We start from the raw sequence: 15,172 nt of genomic DNA, 5'->3' as shown, positions 1-15,172 counted from the left end.
CACAGAAAGATGAGAAAGTCTGATCTGCCCACAGTCATCCAGTGGGATTCCATGGTTCAGGGGAATTTCAACCTAGGCCCCTTCTACACTGCCATATAAAATCCAAATTATCTGCTCTGAACTGGTTTATATGGCTGTGTAGATCATATAATCCAGTTCAAAACAGATGTGGATAATCTGATTTAATAATTATTAAATTATTATAATCTGGATTACATGGCAGTGTAGAAAGGGCTTTTGCTTCCCTGAGTCCAGCACTCAAAATATTACATCACACTTGCTCAGTAGCAGGAAACATAGACTGGATTATCTGCTTTGAATTTGATTATATGAGGCCCCTTTGATACTGCCATATAAAATCCAGGTTATCTGCTTTGAACTGGATTACATGGCAAAGAAGGGGCCTGAATCTACAATGCCAGTTCGAATCAGATAATCTGGATTTTATATGGCAGTGTAAACTTTAGATTCTGAAACTTCTTTGCAACTGTTAAAGTGATGGAAATTATTAATGCTTCCCTAACCAAGTCACTCCAGGCCCCATTTCTACCTCCAAGAATGCCCCTAAAAGCATTCATTTTGAGGCATTCTGGGAACCAAAGAAGAGATGGTGGCTGCCAGTAAAGAGGAAATGCAAGCTGGCTAAAAGAACTGGTTATCACTGTCCAGCAGAAAAAATACATTTTAAAAATTAAGAGATTGACTGTTGCCAACAGAAGGTCAACCCCAACAAGAAGCTTTTCATTCTAGAAAAATAAGCAGATGTCTTTCAAACTGGTTTCCGTGCAAGGCAGTGGAACAAGTGGGCACCTTTAGCTCAATGTTAACAGAACCAGGAATAGAACAAAAATCATTAAACGTGGACAGGTTTGTTTGGAGTGTGAAGGTTACAGGATTTAGCGCACAGACATACACAGCCCAACAGAGTCCTTTGATCCTATACTATCTCAACCTATTTCTATTCATTCGGAGCATGTTGAGTTTATTTTGAGTTGAATCCGGCTCACTCTCAAGTGCTATATGATACATCGGAGAACTGGGCTGGCTGGGGCACAGCCCTACTAAAGGTTTTCCTTTTCATTTATGACTCACACACAGGAGCTGAATGTTGACTTTAGCAGTGTTTGACAAAATATACCTTCCAAGGAAACACTCGTCTTGAGGCACCAAAGAACTCAGTTCACAAACTTAATTTGTCCTGATAGCAGCAAAGCAATCTTTACATGCAGTACTTTGCAAAAGTCACCTCCTACACTCATAAAACTGAGTTAATTTTTTCTCATCCAAGATTAACATATATTCTCAATAGGTGCCAAGAAGCCCACCTCGTAAAGGTGCCCTTTTTTTTCATTTAACGCCATTTTAAAAAATTCCAGGAAAAGAGTAAACACAAGAGACCAACAGATCACCATTTACATAAGGTATGTGAAATGAAACTTCAAATCCATGAGGAAACAAGTGCCTTTTGCAATAGTATTGACACTGTATTCTCAGGATGCTGCAGTTCCAGGTTGAGATATTTTGTAGCCTAAAGAATACTAAATCCACCTCTTCTCCTCCTGAGAAAAATGTATAATATCACAAAGGATTGCTACCTCACCTGCCTGATAGGAAATCTGCTACAAAACAGGAGCTTTTTTGTTGAGTTCCAGGGCCAAAGAAGCAGATAGCAAAAACAGAAGAACGGTCTGCCTCAGGGGAGCATGCTTGCTCCATCAATGTTCAACATTTACACAAATGACCGGTCACTGCCAGAAGGGACAGAGAGTTTCATCTATGATGATGATCGTGCCATCACCACTCAAGCAGGGAGCTTTGAGATGGTTGAACAGAAGTTCTCCAAAGCTCTAGGTGCTCTTACTGCCTATTACAGGGAAAACCAACTGATCCCTAACCTATCTAAAACACAGACATGTGCTTTTCACCTTAAGAACAGACAAGCATCCCGAGCTCTGAGGATTACCTGGGAAGGAATCCCACTGGAGCATTGCAGCACACCCAAATACCTGGGAGTTACCCTGGACCGTGCTCTGGCCTACAAGAAGTACTGTCTAAATATCAAGCAAAAAGTGGGTGCTAAAAACAATATCATAAAAAAGCTGACTGACATAATGTGGGGATCACAACCAGATACAGTGAAGACATCTGCCCTTGCGCTATGCTACTCTACTGCGGAGTATGTATGCCCAGTGTGAAACTCTGGGCATACATCTCACCACGCTAAAACAGTGTATGTGGCTGTTAATGAGACATGCAGCATTATCACGGGGTGTCTGCGCCCTACACCACTGGAGAAATTACACTGTTTAGTCAGTATTGCACCACCTGACATCCGCCAATAGTGAAAGGTCCAAGGCAGTGACATCTCCAGCTCATCCCCCGTTTGGGTATCAGCCACCACGCCAACGACATAAATCCTGAAATAGTTTCCTAAGATCTACAGACATTCGCTGGAACACCTCAGCAAGCCAGAGTCCAAAACTGGCAAGATCAAACCCAGAAGCTCATTCAATGGCTGATACCAAATGAGAGACTACCTCTTGGGGACACAGAAAACTGGGCCACTTGGGAGGCGCTGAACAGACTGCGCTCTGGCACCACGAGATGCAGAGCCAACCTTAAGAAATGGGGCTACAAAGTGGAATCCACGACATGCAAATGTGGAGAGCAAACCACAGACCACCTACTGCAATGCAACCTGAGCCCTGCCACCTGCACAATGGAGGACCTTCTTATAGTAACACCACAGGCACTCCAGCTACTGGTCAAAGGACATTTAATAGACTACCAAGCCTGCAGACTTCGTGTTTTGTTTGCTTGTTTGTTTTTAGTGCAATACAACTGTTTTGGTTCGCTCCTGACACGATAAATAATAATAATCTAAAGATGTAAAATCTCAAGAAATGTTGAAGGTGTGTGTGTGTATTAGCACTTTTTACAGATTTAAGTCACTTTGTTATTTTAGGAATATAAAATATAATATGTACGACCCGGTTTGACATAAATGAACTTGTTTGAAACAGCAAAAATGCATTTATTCAGAAAACAATTGCAAATTGAACTTTTTAAATTTTACTTTCCAGACTCAAGATAATTTATTTTGGATTTTCCCCTTGAGCCTATACATTAATACAACTGCACTTCCAAATATAAAACCATTTTCAGATACAATAAATATTTTAAAATTACAACACAAATTTTGGTGGCAATCTAAACTATTAGTTTTGGTATGGGATGGAACATCCAAAGCAAGATTAAGTATAAGAACAACATCAGTTTTGAATGTAATGGCCCAGAAGAAAAGCAGGGGGGGGGGGGAGAAAAGGAAGGAAAGGGGCTCTATGTGTACAATACACATACTATGCACATATTCGAGAGAAAGTCTGCACATGGTTATCTCATTTTTCAGATCAACACCTTCCACATCAACATACTGTTTCTCACTGCAGTAAAACACTCACCGTTCTGTGTTTACAGCCATCAACACAGATCAGACTCTTTAGTTCACACATTTCTTTATAAGATTTTTATCCCAGCACTCCTGCACTGCACTCAAGCAGAATCCCATCCTGGCTTTCATCCATCTGAGGCTCAGAGAACCATTGGCGAAGGATCATCAAAAGGACTTTATGCAGGAGAAAGCTGGGAAACATACTTTTTATTACTTTTGAAGCATGTTGGGGACTAACTATTCTAACTTAATTCTCTTTCAGTGTTGCAATAACTAGCCCCCTGCCATTACTGGAAAAGATTCCCTACTCTGACTGGAGTATTATTTTACCTTCTTAGCTTCTGGAAGAGAAAGTAACTTGGAAATGATGGCACAACAAAAGAACAACAATTATTGAAATATTTATATCCTGTTTTCTATTTATATCCCACTCTCTGTTATTTCAGAATTAGGAGAACATCTGCACCTCACCCCTTTGTTTTTATGCAAAACAGGGAGCACAGAAGCAAAATATGTCCTCAGAGCAACTTCAGCTCTGATCTAACACACTTTCCCACACCAAATCTGCACTGGCCTCCAGATGCCTCTATTTTACTCTTTCTGCTTTTGATTGGGCTAACCTGGACCACCACAAGTAGAGAAAGATGCCAGGACAGGCTGGTGTGGAATGTGTGCTGGGGATCAGTTATTATAGGGAAAAGTCTGCCTCTGTGGTCCAGTGAAGACATATACAAGACATGAAGTAAAGAAAGCAGGTGGCAGAGAGGACACTAGCATGTGCCAAAAGAGGAGCCAATGAAGTATAGTATATAACAAACTCGGAAAGTCCCACGTGCAGGATCAAAATCTGTTCACTACTACCAGTCATTCCTTACTTGTGATGCCGAGTAAGAATTGGGGGCACAGTTCTTATTTACTTCATTACTAGCTGTTCTCTGCCACGTGTTGCTGTGGCCCAGCCTGTGTATAGGTGTTTTGTGTGTGTGTGTGTGTGCATATTTTTGTGTATACGTATATATATGTGTGTGCGTTTGCATGTGAGTGTGTGTGTGGTTTTGTGAATGCATTGTATTGTATTTTTTATTTTTGGCTTTTTAAGTCTCTTCTGGTGTGTTTTTCAGTATTTTTATGAGTGATGGTCACTCGTTGGTCTGATATGTGTATTCTGTCCAAATTTGGTGTCAATTCATGCAGTGATTTTTGAGTTATGTTAATCCCCCAAACGAATATTACATTTATATTTATACCTAGCTGTCCTTTGCCACGCATTGCTGTGGCCCAGTCTGTGTATGTGTGTTTTGAGTGTATATATGTGTGTGTGTGTATTTATGTATATGGGTATATATCTGGTTTTGCACATGCGTTGTAATGTAATTTTTGCTTTCTGGCTTTTTAAGGCTCTTCTGCTGTGTTTTTCAGTGTTTTTATGAATGAAGGTCACTCGTTGGCCTGATACGTGTATTGTGTCCAAACTTGGTGTCCATTCATCCAGTGGTTTTTGAGTTATGTTAATCCCACAAACAAACATTACATTTTTATTTATATAAATTGTCATATGATAATTTACAAAGCAGTTAAAGACACAAAAATAAAGATTAAGCTTTTTAAACCTAGCAGTGTGTGACGGCAGAAAGCTTCATTTTTGGCACCACAGACTTCAGTTAGGAAAGGAGGGCAAAAAATGCCTTCCTTATTGATCTGAATTTCCCAGGTCATATCCTCCAAATCAGCATTATGCATCTAACATCCAATTCTGCCATTCTGTTTGCAAGATAGAGCCAACCAAATGCACAGGGAAGTTTACAAGCGGGTCATGGAGACAACTATCTATTTATGCTATAGTATCTGATGCTTTGATGTCAAATGCTTCTAAATTCAATGGTTCCACCCAGCTATTGTGGCTAAAAGCTAGGAACATATCTTTCCTAATTGATCCCATTCTTTTACAACAGAGCTGGTGCAAATTTCATTCCAGGGGCCGCTAAACTAACACAATAAAACAACTAAATAATAGGATTCAAGCATTGGGCTCATCATAAATCAAAACATCTCCATATGGAAAGAGAACAATCTGTCAAGAATCCAGTCCCCAATCCAGTTTGGTTGTCTCTGGGGAGAAAACCACTATAACTCACTGCCACTGAGATGTCAGTTTATATACACAGAACAGGATTAGAATGAATCCCAATCTAACATTTGAAGACATAGTCATTTCTTTAGCAAGTTTAGGTTCCATTATTAGGACCACAGTTTTCAAGTCATGCAAGTAATACACTTTATACTGTCCAACTTCATCCGGAATCTCTTTATGGTTAAAAATTCAAGACTGTGAAGAGTTTTAAACAGAAGCATTTATGATTTGTGTGTTCATTTACTTGAAGCATAAATTCAAAACGTAAAGTATGCCAAATATAGTGACATGTTCTCTGCAGGCAAAGACCACAAACATACCCAAAAAAAGAAAGAGCCACATGTAACCATCAATTCAGTATGAATAAGCGCTGGCCAGCTACTTCTGTCAGCAGCTTGGCACACATGTTTTTGTTAGTATGTAAACGCAAGACTTTAAAACAATTAATGGTTCTGAGTGGATCTCTTTACATCAAAAGGCACCAAAGAAGTAAAGCATTTTTAAAGACATATTTTTATTTTAGGAGTTAAATGCTTTTGGAATGTTTTAATCAGATCCATGGGAGTTGCTATTGTGGAAGGAGATGAGGGAGGAGCAGGATGTCGGACTAGACATTTTGCTAGGAGATAAAAATCTAGCTAGTTAGAAGTTGCAATCTAAGGTTCTTTTACAGCTGGGCTTTCCAAACATGTCTTATTTGTAACACACTTTTTAGATGTGCAGCATATCGTGACACAGTAATTCAGTTTTACTAACAAAACTGATGTTAAATCAACCCTTAAAAGATATGTAAAGGTAGTCCCCTGACATTAAGTCCAGTCATATCTGACTCTGGGGTGTGGTGCTCATCTCCATTTCTAAGCCGAAGAGCCAGCGTTGTCCGTAGACACCTCTAAGGTCATGTGGCCGTTACCTTCCCGTCGGAGCGGTACCTATTGATCTACTCACATTTGCATGTTTTCGAACTGCTAGGTTGGCAGAAGCTAGGGCTGACAGCGGAAGCTCACGCCACTCCTCAGAATCGAACCTGTGACCTTTCGATCAACAAGCTCAGCAGCTCAGTGCTTTAACCCACTGCGCCACCGGGGGCTCCCAAAAGATATGTACACATACATAATTTGTAATAAGAAAATGTATGAGGACACAACATATTTCATTTATACATTTTTAATATACAACTTATTGCTTATTTCACATACACTCGGGGGTTTCTCCTTATGTTTGTGTGACGCATCTGCACACTGCAGCTGACATACTAACATGTATGTCATGGCTGGATGGCCATCTGTTGGGGGTACTTTGGATGCAATTTTCCTGCTTCTTGACAGGGTGTTGGACTGGATGGCCCATGAGGTCTCTTCCAATTCTATGATTCTATGTTGCAACATACAGTTTTGAAAGTGTTAGAATGGAAAACTTTATAGTTACTCCAGGGGCAAATTTTTGACCCTGATGCCTTCTAGGAACTATACTACATGTTAAAAGTTTAAAAATATAAATGTTAAAAGTTTAAATATATATGCACACAAAGTAGGCTGAAGTCCAATTGTGATTTTCAAAAAAAATGAGTATTTTTCATGCTCTTAGGGACTGCAATCTATTTGAAAGTTGAGACAATTCAACTTTATAAAGGCGAAGGCTGGATGAAATATGTCATGCCCTGAACAACACAACATATTGTGGGGCTGAAAACATTTCTTAGAAGACTACATGAAGTCACTTGGCTGTATTCTGCCCTGGTTTAGATCAAAGGATGTGTTGCCACATACAGGTTGATGACCAAATTGAATGTTAGAGAAGTGCTCAGAATCACATTCCAGTGGCAGGTGGAGCCAAAGGCAAAATGGTGGAAGTCAAAATTCCAGTATATTTTATCTGGGAGTCTATAATTAAGCTTTAAGAATTTTTCCCCAGAAAGATTGTATTATAGGGAAGGCATCTAGGCTATTTCCTAGTGTGGACATCCATGTAGGAGACTACCTAGGTACTGATATTCCAGGAAAGACCCTATAAGAGAGGGCCTTATGGATAGGTAAAGGTAAAGGTTGTTCTCTGACATGAAGTCCAGTCGTGTCCGACTCTGGGGTGAAGAGCCGACGTTGTCCATAGACACCTCCAAGGTCATGTGGCCGGCATGACTGCATGGAGCGCCGTTACCTTCCCACCGGAGTGGTACCTATTTATCTACTCACATTTGCATGCTTTCAAACTGCTAGGTTGGCAGAAGCTGGGGCTGACAGTGGAAGTTCACACCACTCCCCGAATTTCGGTCAACAAACTCAGTGCTTTAACCCACTATGCCACCAGGTGCTCCTTGTGGATAACTGCCTTTAAATTCTGGAATTCCCTTCCCATGAAAGCCAGGATGGCTCCCTCCTTGTCATTTCTATCAACTTTTTTAAAATTCCAGGGCTCTTAAAACAGAAGCTTATAAAGAACAAGCTGAAGGGACACTGCATCCTTTATTATGTAAAGTTTTAATAGTTTGTTGTTTTTCAATTTCATTTAATTGCATCATTTAACTTGCTGTTTGAATTATTTTAATACTTTGAATTATTTAATTCTATTTCAATGTGCACTGCTTGCATGTTTTTAATTGTATTGTTCTTTTATGTTGTAAAGCACATCAAATCCTAATTTGGGGGGTGGAGGAAGTGGGGAAAAATACAGATGAGGGTGTCAGGGCAGAATCATCCTGCTAAGCTCTTTGACAGCCAGCTCCAAATCCCAGGAGTGCCGACACTGACTTCAGGCTGAAGGTTTCCCAACTCTTATTTTAGACAAAATGATGGTGAAAAAGTATCTCATTAGCTGCTAAGCATGCAATGTTAATAGCATTTCTCTGTACGGAGGCAGTATACCTCTGGACATGATTTGATATAGAAAAAGAACAATAAAAGAAGGGCCGCTCTCTTCTTGCCTTCTGTGTAGACTCCCAAAAATGATCTGTATGGATGCTGCAGGCATCTGGATGCTGGAGGAGTAGGCTGAACTTGTCTTACGCTGAAGCCAGAGAAACATTTCTATTTGGTTTTAAGGACTTGATAAATTAATGGTGCAGAAAATCTAGCAAGAGCTATGAATCACAACAGGGAAATAAGATTTTTTTTCTATTCAAAGGCTGTCCACTTGGATGCAGGAAAAAATGAATGGCTAAGAGACAAATATGTACCAGGAAATCCCTTATTCAGACTTCACCTTTGCCATTAATTCATCAGGAAAAGCTATTTTCTTTTCAGTCCTCTCCTCTTCTCTCATCCACACCAAATTGCAATGCAAAGGGTAATAACACAAACTCCCCGCTACAAGGATGTTATGAGTGGTCTCCCTCAGGAAACCACTCTCTAGGTGTGCTAAACAAGGGCTTCTGAAACTTTTTCCACTTGTTATCTCTTATATGGGCATATAAAATAGGTATTAAAAAACCAAACATTTACTGATAATAAATCTGCATTTGCAAGGCTTGCTAAACCGTCTGATTTTCCTTTTTATGAAGCATAGCTGAAGCATTTTCTGCATAGCCCACTGTAAACACTGCATGTTATTGCTATCCAATTGGTGTAAATGGATAGAGTCAGGCCCCTTCTACACTGCCATATAAAATCCAGATCATCTGCTTTGAACTGAATTATTTGGCAGTGTAGACTCATATAATCCAGTTCAAAACTGATAATCTGGGATCAGATCCTGGAATACAGAGCAGTATAGATCCAGCCTAAGCAACTGTTTACTGTTGTCGGTTATTTCATGACCCCAACACTGAGCTAAGAGGATCCCATTTGGAGTCAGGACCCACAGTTAAAGGAGCCATGTGCATTAATGTCAACTTATCTGGAGGGTGGTATTCTGACAGAGGCTATTATGGACACAAAGTGCTTTGAATACAGTTATTAAATAACTGGTCTCAGATCCTGTTTGATCTTGGAAACTAACCAGGGACAGCCTTGGACAGTACTTGGATGGGAGATTTCCAACAAACGTCCAGCATAAGCTACATGTCAGAGACAGGAACTCGGAACATTCCTTGCCCAAGAAAACACTATGCCTGTATTTCTCAACCTGGGGGTCAGGACCCCTGGGGGGGGGGTTGTGAGGGGGTGTCAGAAGGGTGGCCAAAGACCATCAAGAAAAGTATATTCTGTTGGCCATGGGGGTTCTGTGTGGGAAATTTGGCTGAATTATGTCATTGGTGGGCTTCAGAATGCTCTTTGATTGCAGGTGAACTATAAATTCCAGCAACTACAACTCCCAAATGTCAAGATCTATTCTCCCCAAACTCTAACAGTGTTCACATTTGGGCATAATGAGTATTCATGCAAAGCTTGGTCCAGATACATCATTGTTTGAGTTCACAGTGCTCTCTGGATGTAAGTGAACTACAACTCCCAAACTCAAGTTCAATGCCCACCAAACCCTTCCAGTATTTTCTGTTGGTCATGAGAGTTATGTGTGCCAACTGCCAAGTCTGGTTCAATTGCATCGTAGGTCGGGTTCAGAATGCTCTTTGAATTTAAATGAACCATAAATCCCAGCAACTACAACTCCTAAATGACGAAATCATTCCCCTCCAATCCCACCAGTATTCAAATTTGGGCGTATTGGGTATTTGTGCCAAATTTGGTCCAGTGAATGAAAATACATCCTACATTATAATTCATAACATTAGCAAAATTACAGTTATGAAGTCGCAACAGAAATAATGTTGTGGTTGGGGATCACCACAACATGAGGAACTGCATTAAGGGGTCACAGCATTAGGAAGGTTGAGAACCACTGCACTAAGCGAACAGGCAACCTGAAAGCACAAGATATGACCTTGGCCCCTTTTCACCAAATGCAGCAAGTCAGAATTTCCAAAGCAGAGGGAAAGACATATTTTTGTTGTCACTCCCAGAATCCCTATGTCAGCATAGCAGTGCAAAAAGAATACCTGGACCAGGACCACCAAGGTACGGTATATAAAATCATAGAATTGGAAGAGACTATGTGGGCCATCTAGTCCAGCCCCCTGCCATGCAGAAAAAACACCATCAAAGTGACCCCAACAGATGGCCATCCAGCCTCTGTTTAAAAGCTTCCAAGGAATAAGCTTACACCACACTCCGAGGCAAATAGTTCCACTGCTGAACAGCTCTTTGAGTCAGGAAGTTCTTCCTAATGTTCAGGTGGAATCTCCTCTCCTGTAATTTGAACCCATTGCTCTGAGTCCTAGTTTCCAGGGAAGCAGAAAACAAACCTGCTCCCTCTTCCTTATGGCATCCTTTCACATCTTTAGACATGGCTATCATGTCTCCTCTCAAGCTTCTCTTTTGCAGGCTAAACATGCCCAGCTCTTTAAGATGCTCCTCAAAGGGAATCATGGTCTCCAGACCTTTGTTCATTTTAGTTGTCCTCCTCTGGATCTCTTCCAGTTTGTCAATGTCGCTTTTGAACTGTGGTGCCCAGAATTGGACACAGTATTCTAGGTAAGAAATGCATTAACTGTACAATTGCATTAACTGTACAATTGCATTAACTGTACAAACCACATTAACTGTACAATGTAGATGCAATTTAAGAAAATATAATAAATAAAACTTTATTTATATCCCACCCTATCTCCCCATGGGGATCCCCCTATGAAGTTCATGCCTGCCTTCCATAAGTTGACAGACAACATACATTAATTTTACATGAAGAAATAAAATTTCAGTTCGTTTTTCTTCTAATATAGTAGTCAGTCACATAAACAGAATAGACAGGAAAGGAGTCACAGGATGCATCTACACTGTGGAGCTGATGAAGTTTGACACCATTTTAAATGCAATGGCTCAATGCTATGGTCTCATGCGAATTGTGATGGAAATGACAACCTTCTTCAAGCCTTCTCTAGTAATGTTTATCTATGATCCAATATGCTTATGACAATGTCTTCTGTGCACATTCAAAAGAAGACCTACAAGCCACTCTAAACACCTTCGCAGAAGCATACGAGAAGCTCGGCCTATCATTGAACATCGATAAAACCAAAGTGCTCTTCCAGCAGTCACCAGTCAACCCCTCTCCAATGCCAGAAATACAGCTTAATGGTGTAACATTAGAAAATGTTGATCATTCCCGCTACCTTGGCAGCCACCTCTCCACAAAAGTCAACATTGACACTGAAATACAACACTGCCTGAGCTCTGTGAGTGCAGCTTTTTCTGAATGAAGCACAGAGTGATTGAGGACCAGGACATCCGTAGGGACACCAAGGTGCTTGTTTATAAAGCTATTGTCCTCCCAACCCTGCTATATGCCTGCGAGACGTGGACTGTCTACAGACATCACATGCAACTTCTGGAACAACTCCATCAGCGCTGCCTCCAGAAAATCCTGCAAATCTCTTGGGAAGACAAGCAGACAAATGTCAGCATGTTGGAAGAAGCAAAGACCACCACAACTGAAGCAATGGTCCTCTGCCATCAACTCCACTGGACTGGCCACATTGTCCAGATGCCCGACCACCGTCTCCCAAATCAGTTGCTCTACTCCGAACTCAAGAATGGAAAACGGATTGTTGGTGGACAGGAAAAGAGATTTAAAGATGGGCTCAAAGCCAACCTGAAAAACTCTGGCATAGACACTGAGAACTGGGAAGCCCTGGCACTTGAGCACTCCAGCTGGAGGTCAGCTGTGACCAGCAGTGCTGTAGAATTTGAAGAGGCACGAATGGAGGGCAAAAGAGAGAAACGTGCCAAGAGGAAGGCGCGTCAAGCCAACCCCGACTGAGACTGCCTTCCACCTGGAAACCAATGCCCTCACTGCGGGAGAAGATGCAGGTCAAGAATAGGGAAATAAGAAGAGATAAATTTAAATTAAATAAGATTACATATATTATAGGTGAAGACACAGAATGGAATTCAAACAATATTTTATATTATTATTATTATTATTTCTCTCTCCTTTCCATTGATTTCTCAAATTTCCTACTATCCTACAATCTAATGTTCTCCCACTTTCCTTGTAAACTTAATCCAGAGTTGATATGTATATGCTTTGTTGTTCTTTTCTTTGATGTATATGTATAATTTAATAAAATTTCTTAAAAAAAAAAGAATAGGGCCCCACAGTCACCTACGGACCCACCAGTACACTGATCTTAGAAAACTATCCTACTCGGACAACGAGGAATCACCTAAGTAAGTAAATAAGTACTTCAGACCTCAGATCGCCCACTTGTTACTGGCTGAATGGCACAAAGAATGATCTGAAACATATCTGAAACATATCTCTGATTTATTGTCGAAGGCTTTCATGGCTGGAATCACTAGGTTCTTGTAGGTTTTTTCGGGCTATAGGGCCATGTTCTAGAGGCATTTCTCCTGACGTTTCGCCTGCATCTATGGCAAGCATCCTCAGAGGTAGTGAGGTCTGTTGGAATTAGGACAATGGGTTTATATATCTGTGGAATGGCTGGGGTGGGCAAAGAGCTCTCTGCTGAAGCTAGGTGTGAATGTTTCAGCCGACCACCTTCATTAGCGTTTGAAGGCCTGGCTGAGCCTGGGAAAATGTTCTGTTGAGAGGTGTTAATCTGTGCCTGGTTGTTTCCTCTCTGCTGTTTTGCTGTTGTAATTTTAATACTGATAGCCAGATTTTGTTCATTTTCATGGTTTCCTCCTTTCTGTTGAAATTGTCCACATGCTTGTGGATTTCAATGGCTTCTCTGTGTAGTCTGACATGGTGGTTGTTGGAGTGGTCCAGCATTTCTGTGTTCTCAAATAATATGCTGTGTCCAGGCTGGTTCATCAGGTGAGAACACAGAAATGCTGGACCACTCCAACAACCACCATGTCAGACTACACAGAGAAGCCATTGAAATCCACAAGCATGTGGACAATTTCAACAGAAAGGAGGAGACCATGAAAATGAACAAAATCTGGCTACCAGTATTAAAAAAATCTAAAATTACTACAGCAAAACAGCAGAGAGGAAACAACCAGGCACATCTTAACACCTCTCAACAGAACATTTTCCCAGGCTCAGCCAGGCCTTCAAATGCTAATGAAGGTGGTCAGCTGAAACATTCACACCTAGCTTCAGCAGAGAGCTCTTTGCCCCACCCCAGTCATTCCACAGATATATAAACGCATTTTCCTATTTCCAACAGACCTCACTACCTCTGAGGATGCTTGCCATAGATGCAGGCGAAACGTCAGGAGAAATGCCTCTAGAACATGGCCCTATAGCCTGAAAAAACCTACAAGAACCTATATCTCTGATTTCCTAGCAGATCAGAGATAACAGGTTATTCAGTCTAACAACTGAAACCATTGCCTAGAATAATTACATCTGGTTGTATAGCACAAGAGAAGGGTTTCTGGCTCTTCTTTCAAAGGTCATGCTTCTCTTAAAAAGTTATGATCTCCAAAAGGTGTTTTCCAAAAAGTTGTGACCTTACAAGATCTTTAGCCTTCTGTTAATACTGCAACTTCCATGGTCCCAAGGCAATAAAAGGACTGCCAAACTGCATTCACTCTGCAGTATAAAGCCACCTCAGGCTCTCCATCCATCAGGTGTATTATTTGAGGGGGGAGGCGGGAGGAAGAGCGACACATGGTCCAATCAGGGCTCGCCCCCTCTTGGATTGGCAAGCCTCCCTCCCAATCAGGGACGGGGAGGAGGGTCCCGAAGCCCACCCACCCCGCCTGCACACCCTTTCCTACCTCAGACGGAGGTTGGCCATGAACTCTGACATGGAGACGGAGTCCAGGAGCACGAAGTCCGCCTTGCCGAACTCCAGGCTCTCCTGCTCTGCCATGGCGCCGGGAAGTAGAGCGGGAAAGGGCGCCTCCGACTCTGAAGAAGGTCTCCTCAAACTGAGGCTCAGAGGAGCCGCCGGCTGAGGGAGGGAGGGGGCGGGCTCCCGGGGAGGCCACGCCCCCTCACCTGAGACGCCGCTGCCGGGACTGAAGGCGCGCCACGCCTCCCCGGGAAGAGGGCGGGGCCAACTCCGAGGCGGACGGGGAAGAAGCCACGCCTACTTTGGAACAACCACGCCCACATTGGCCTCTGAATAGTTGCAGCGCCATCTAATGGTGTAAAGGAGCTCACTATTATACTTAGTAGGTTCTCAGTTAACCAGAGCTCTCATGCCACCCACATTCCTCTTTCTATATAAATAAAAATGTAATGTTCGTTTGTGGGATTAGCATAACTCAAAAACCATAGGACAAATTGACACCAAATTTGGACACAAGACACCCACTAACTCAAGGAGTGACCATCACTCAAAAAAATTGAGTTTGTCATTTGGGAGTTGTAGTTGATGGGATTTATAGTTCATCTAAAATCAAAGAGCATTCTGAATTCCACCAATGATGGAATTGAACCAAACTTGGTATATAGAACTCCCATGACCAACAGAAAATACTAGAAGGGTTTGGTAGGCAGTGTCCTTTGGTTTTGGAGTTGTAGTTCACCTACATCCAAAGAGCAATGTGGACTCAAACAATGATGGGATACTCCATATGCCCAAATACGCACACAAATGGAGTTTGGGGGAAATAGACCTTGATATTTGGGAGTTGTGGTTGCTGGGATTTATAGTTCACCTACAATCAAAAAGCATA

General features: G+C 41.6%; 1 protein-coding gene across 1 annotated transcript in view; it reads right to left on the bottom strand.

The window, feature by feature from the left end:
- The window catches only part of MYO1D (myosin ID), a 280,311-nt gene extending 265,847 nt beyond the window's left edge, over positions 1 to 14,464 (bottom strand). The window contains exon 1 of the mRNA XM_060781183.2: positions 14,267 to 14,464. Within this exon, the coding sequence (XP_060637166.2) occupies positions 14,267 to 14,361 (95 nt within the window). The 5' untranslated portion in view covers positions 14,362 to 14,464. The remainder of the gene's footprint in view (positions 1 to 14,266) is intronic.
- Between the last annotated feature and the right edge of the window lie 708 nt (positions 14,465 to 15,172).

Source organism: Anolis sagrei, chromosome 6 (genome assembly GCF_037176765.1).
Source record: "Anolis sagrei isolate rAnoSag1 chromosome 6, rAnoSag1.mat, whole genome shotgun sequence".
In the NCBI taxonomy this organism is placed as follows: Eukaryota; Metazoa; Chordata; class Lepidosauria; order Squamata; family Dactyloidae; genus Anolis; species Anolis sagrei.
The sequence above is the reverse complement of the archived record's forward strand: the minus strand, read 5'-3'. Positions and strand labels throughout refer to the sequence as shown.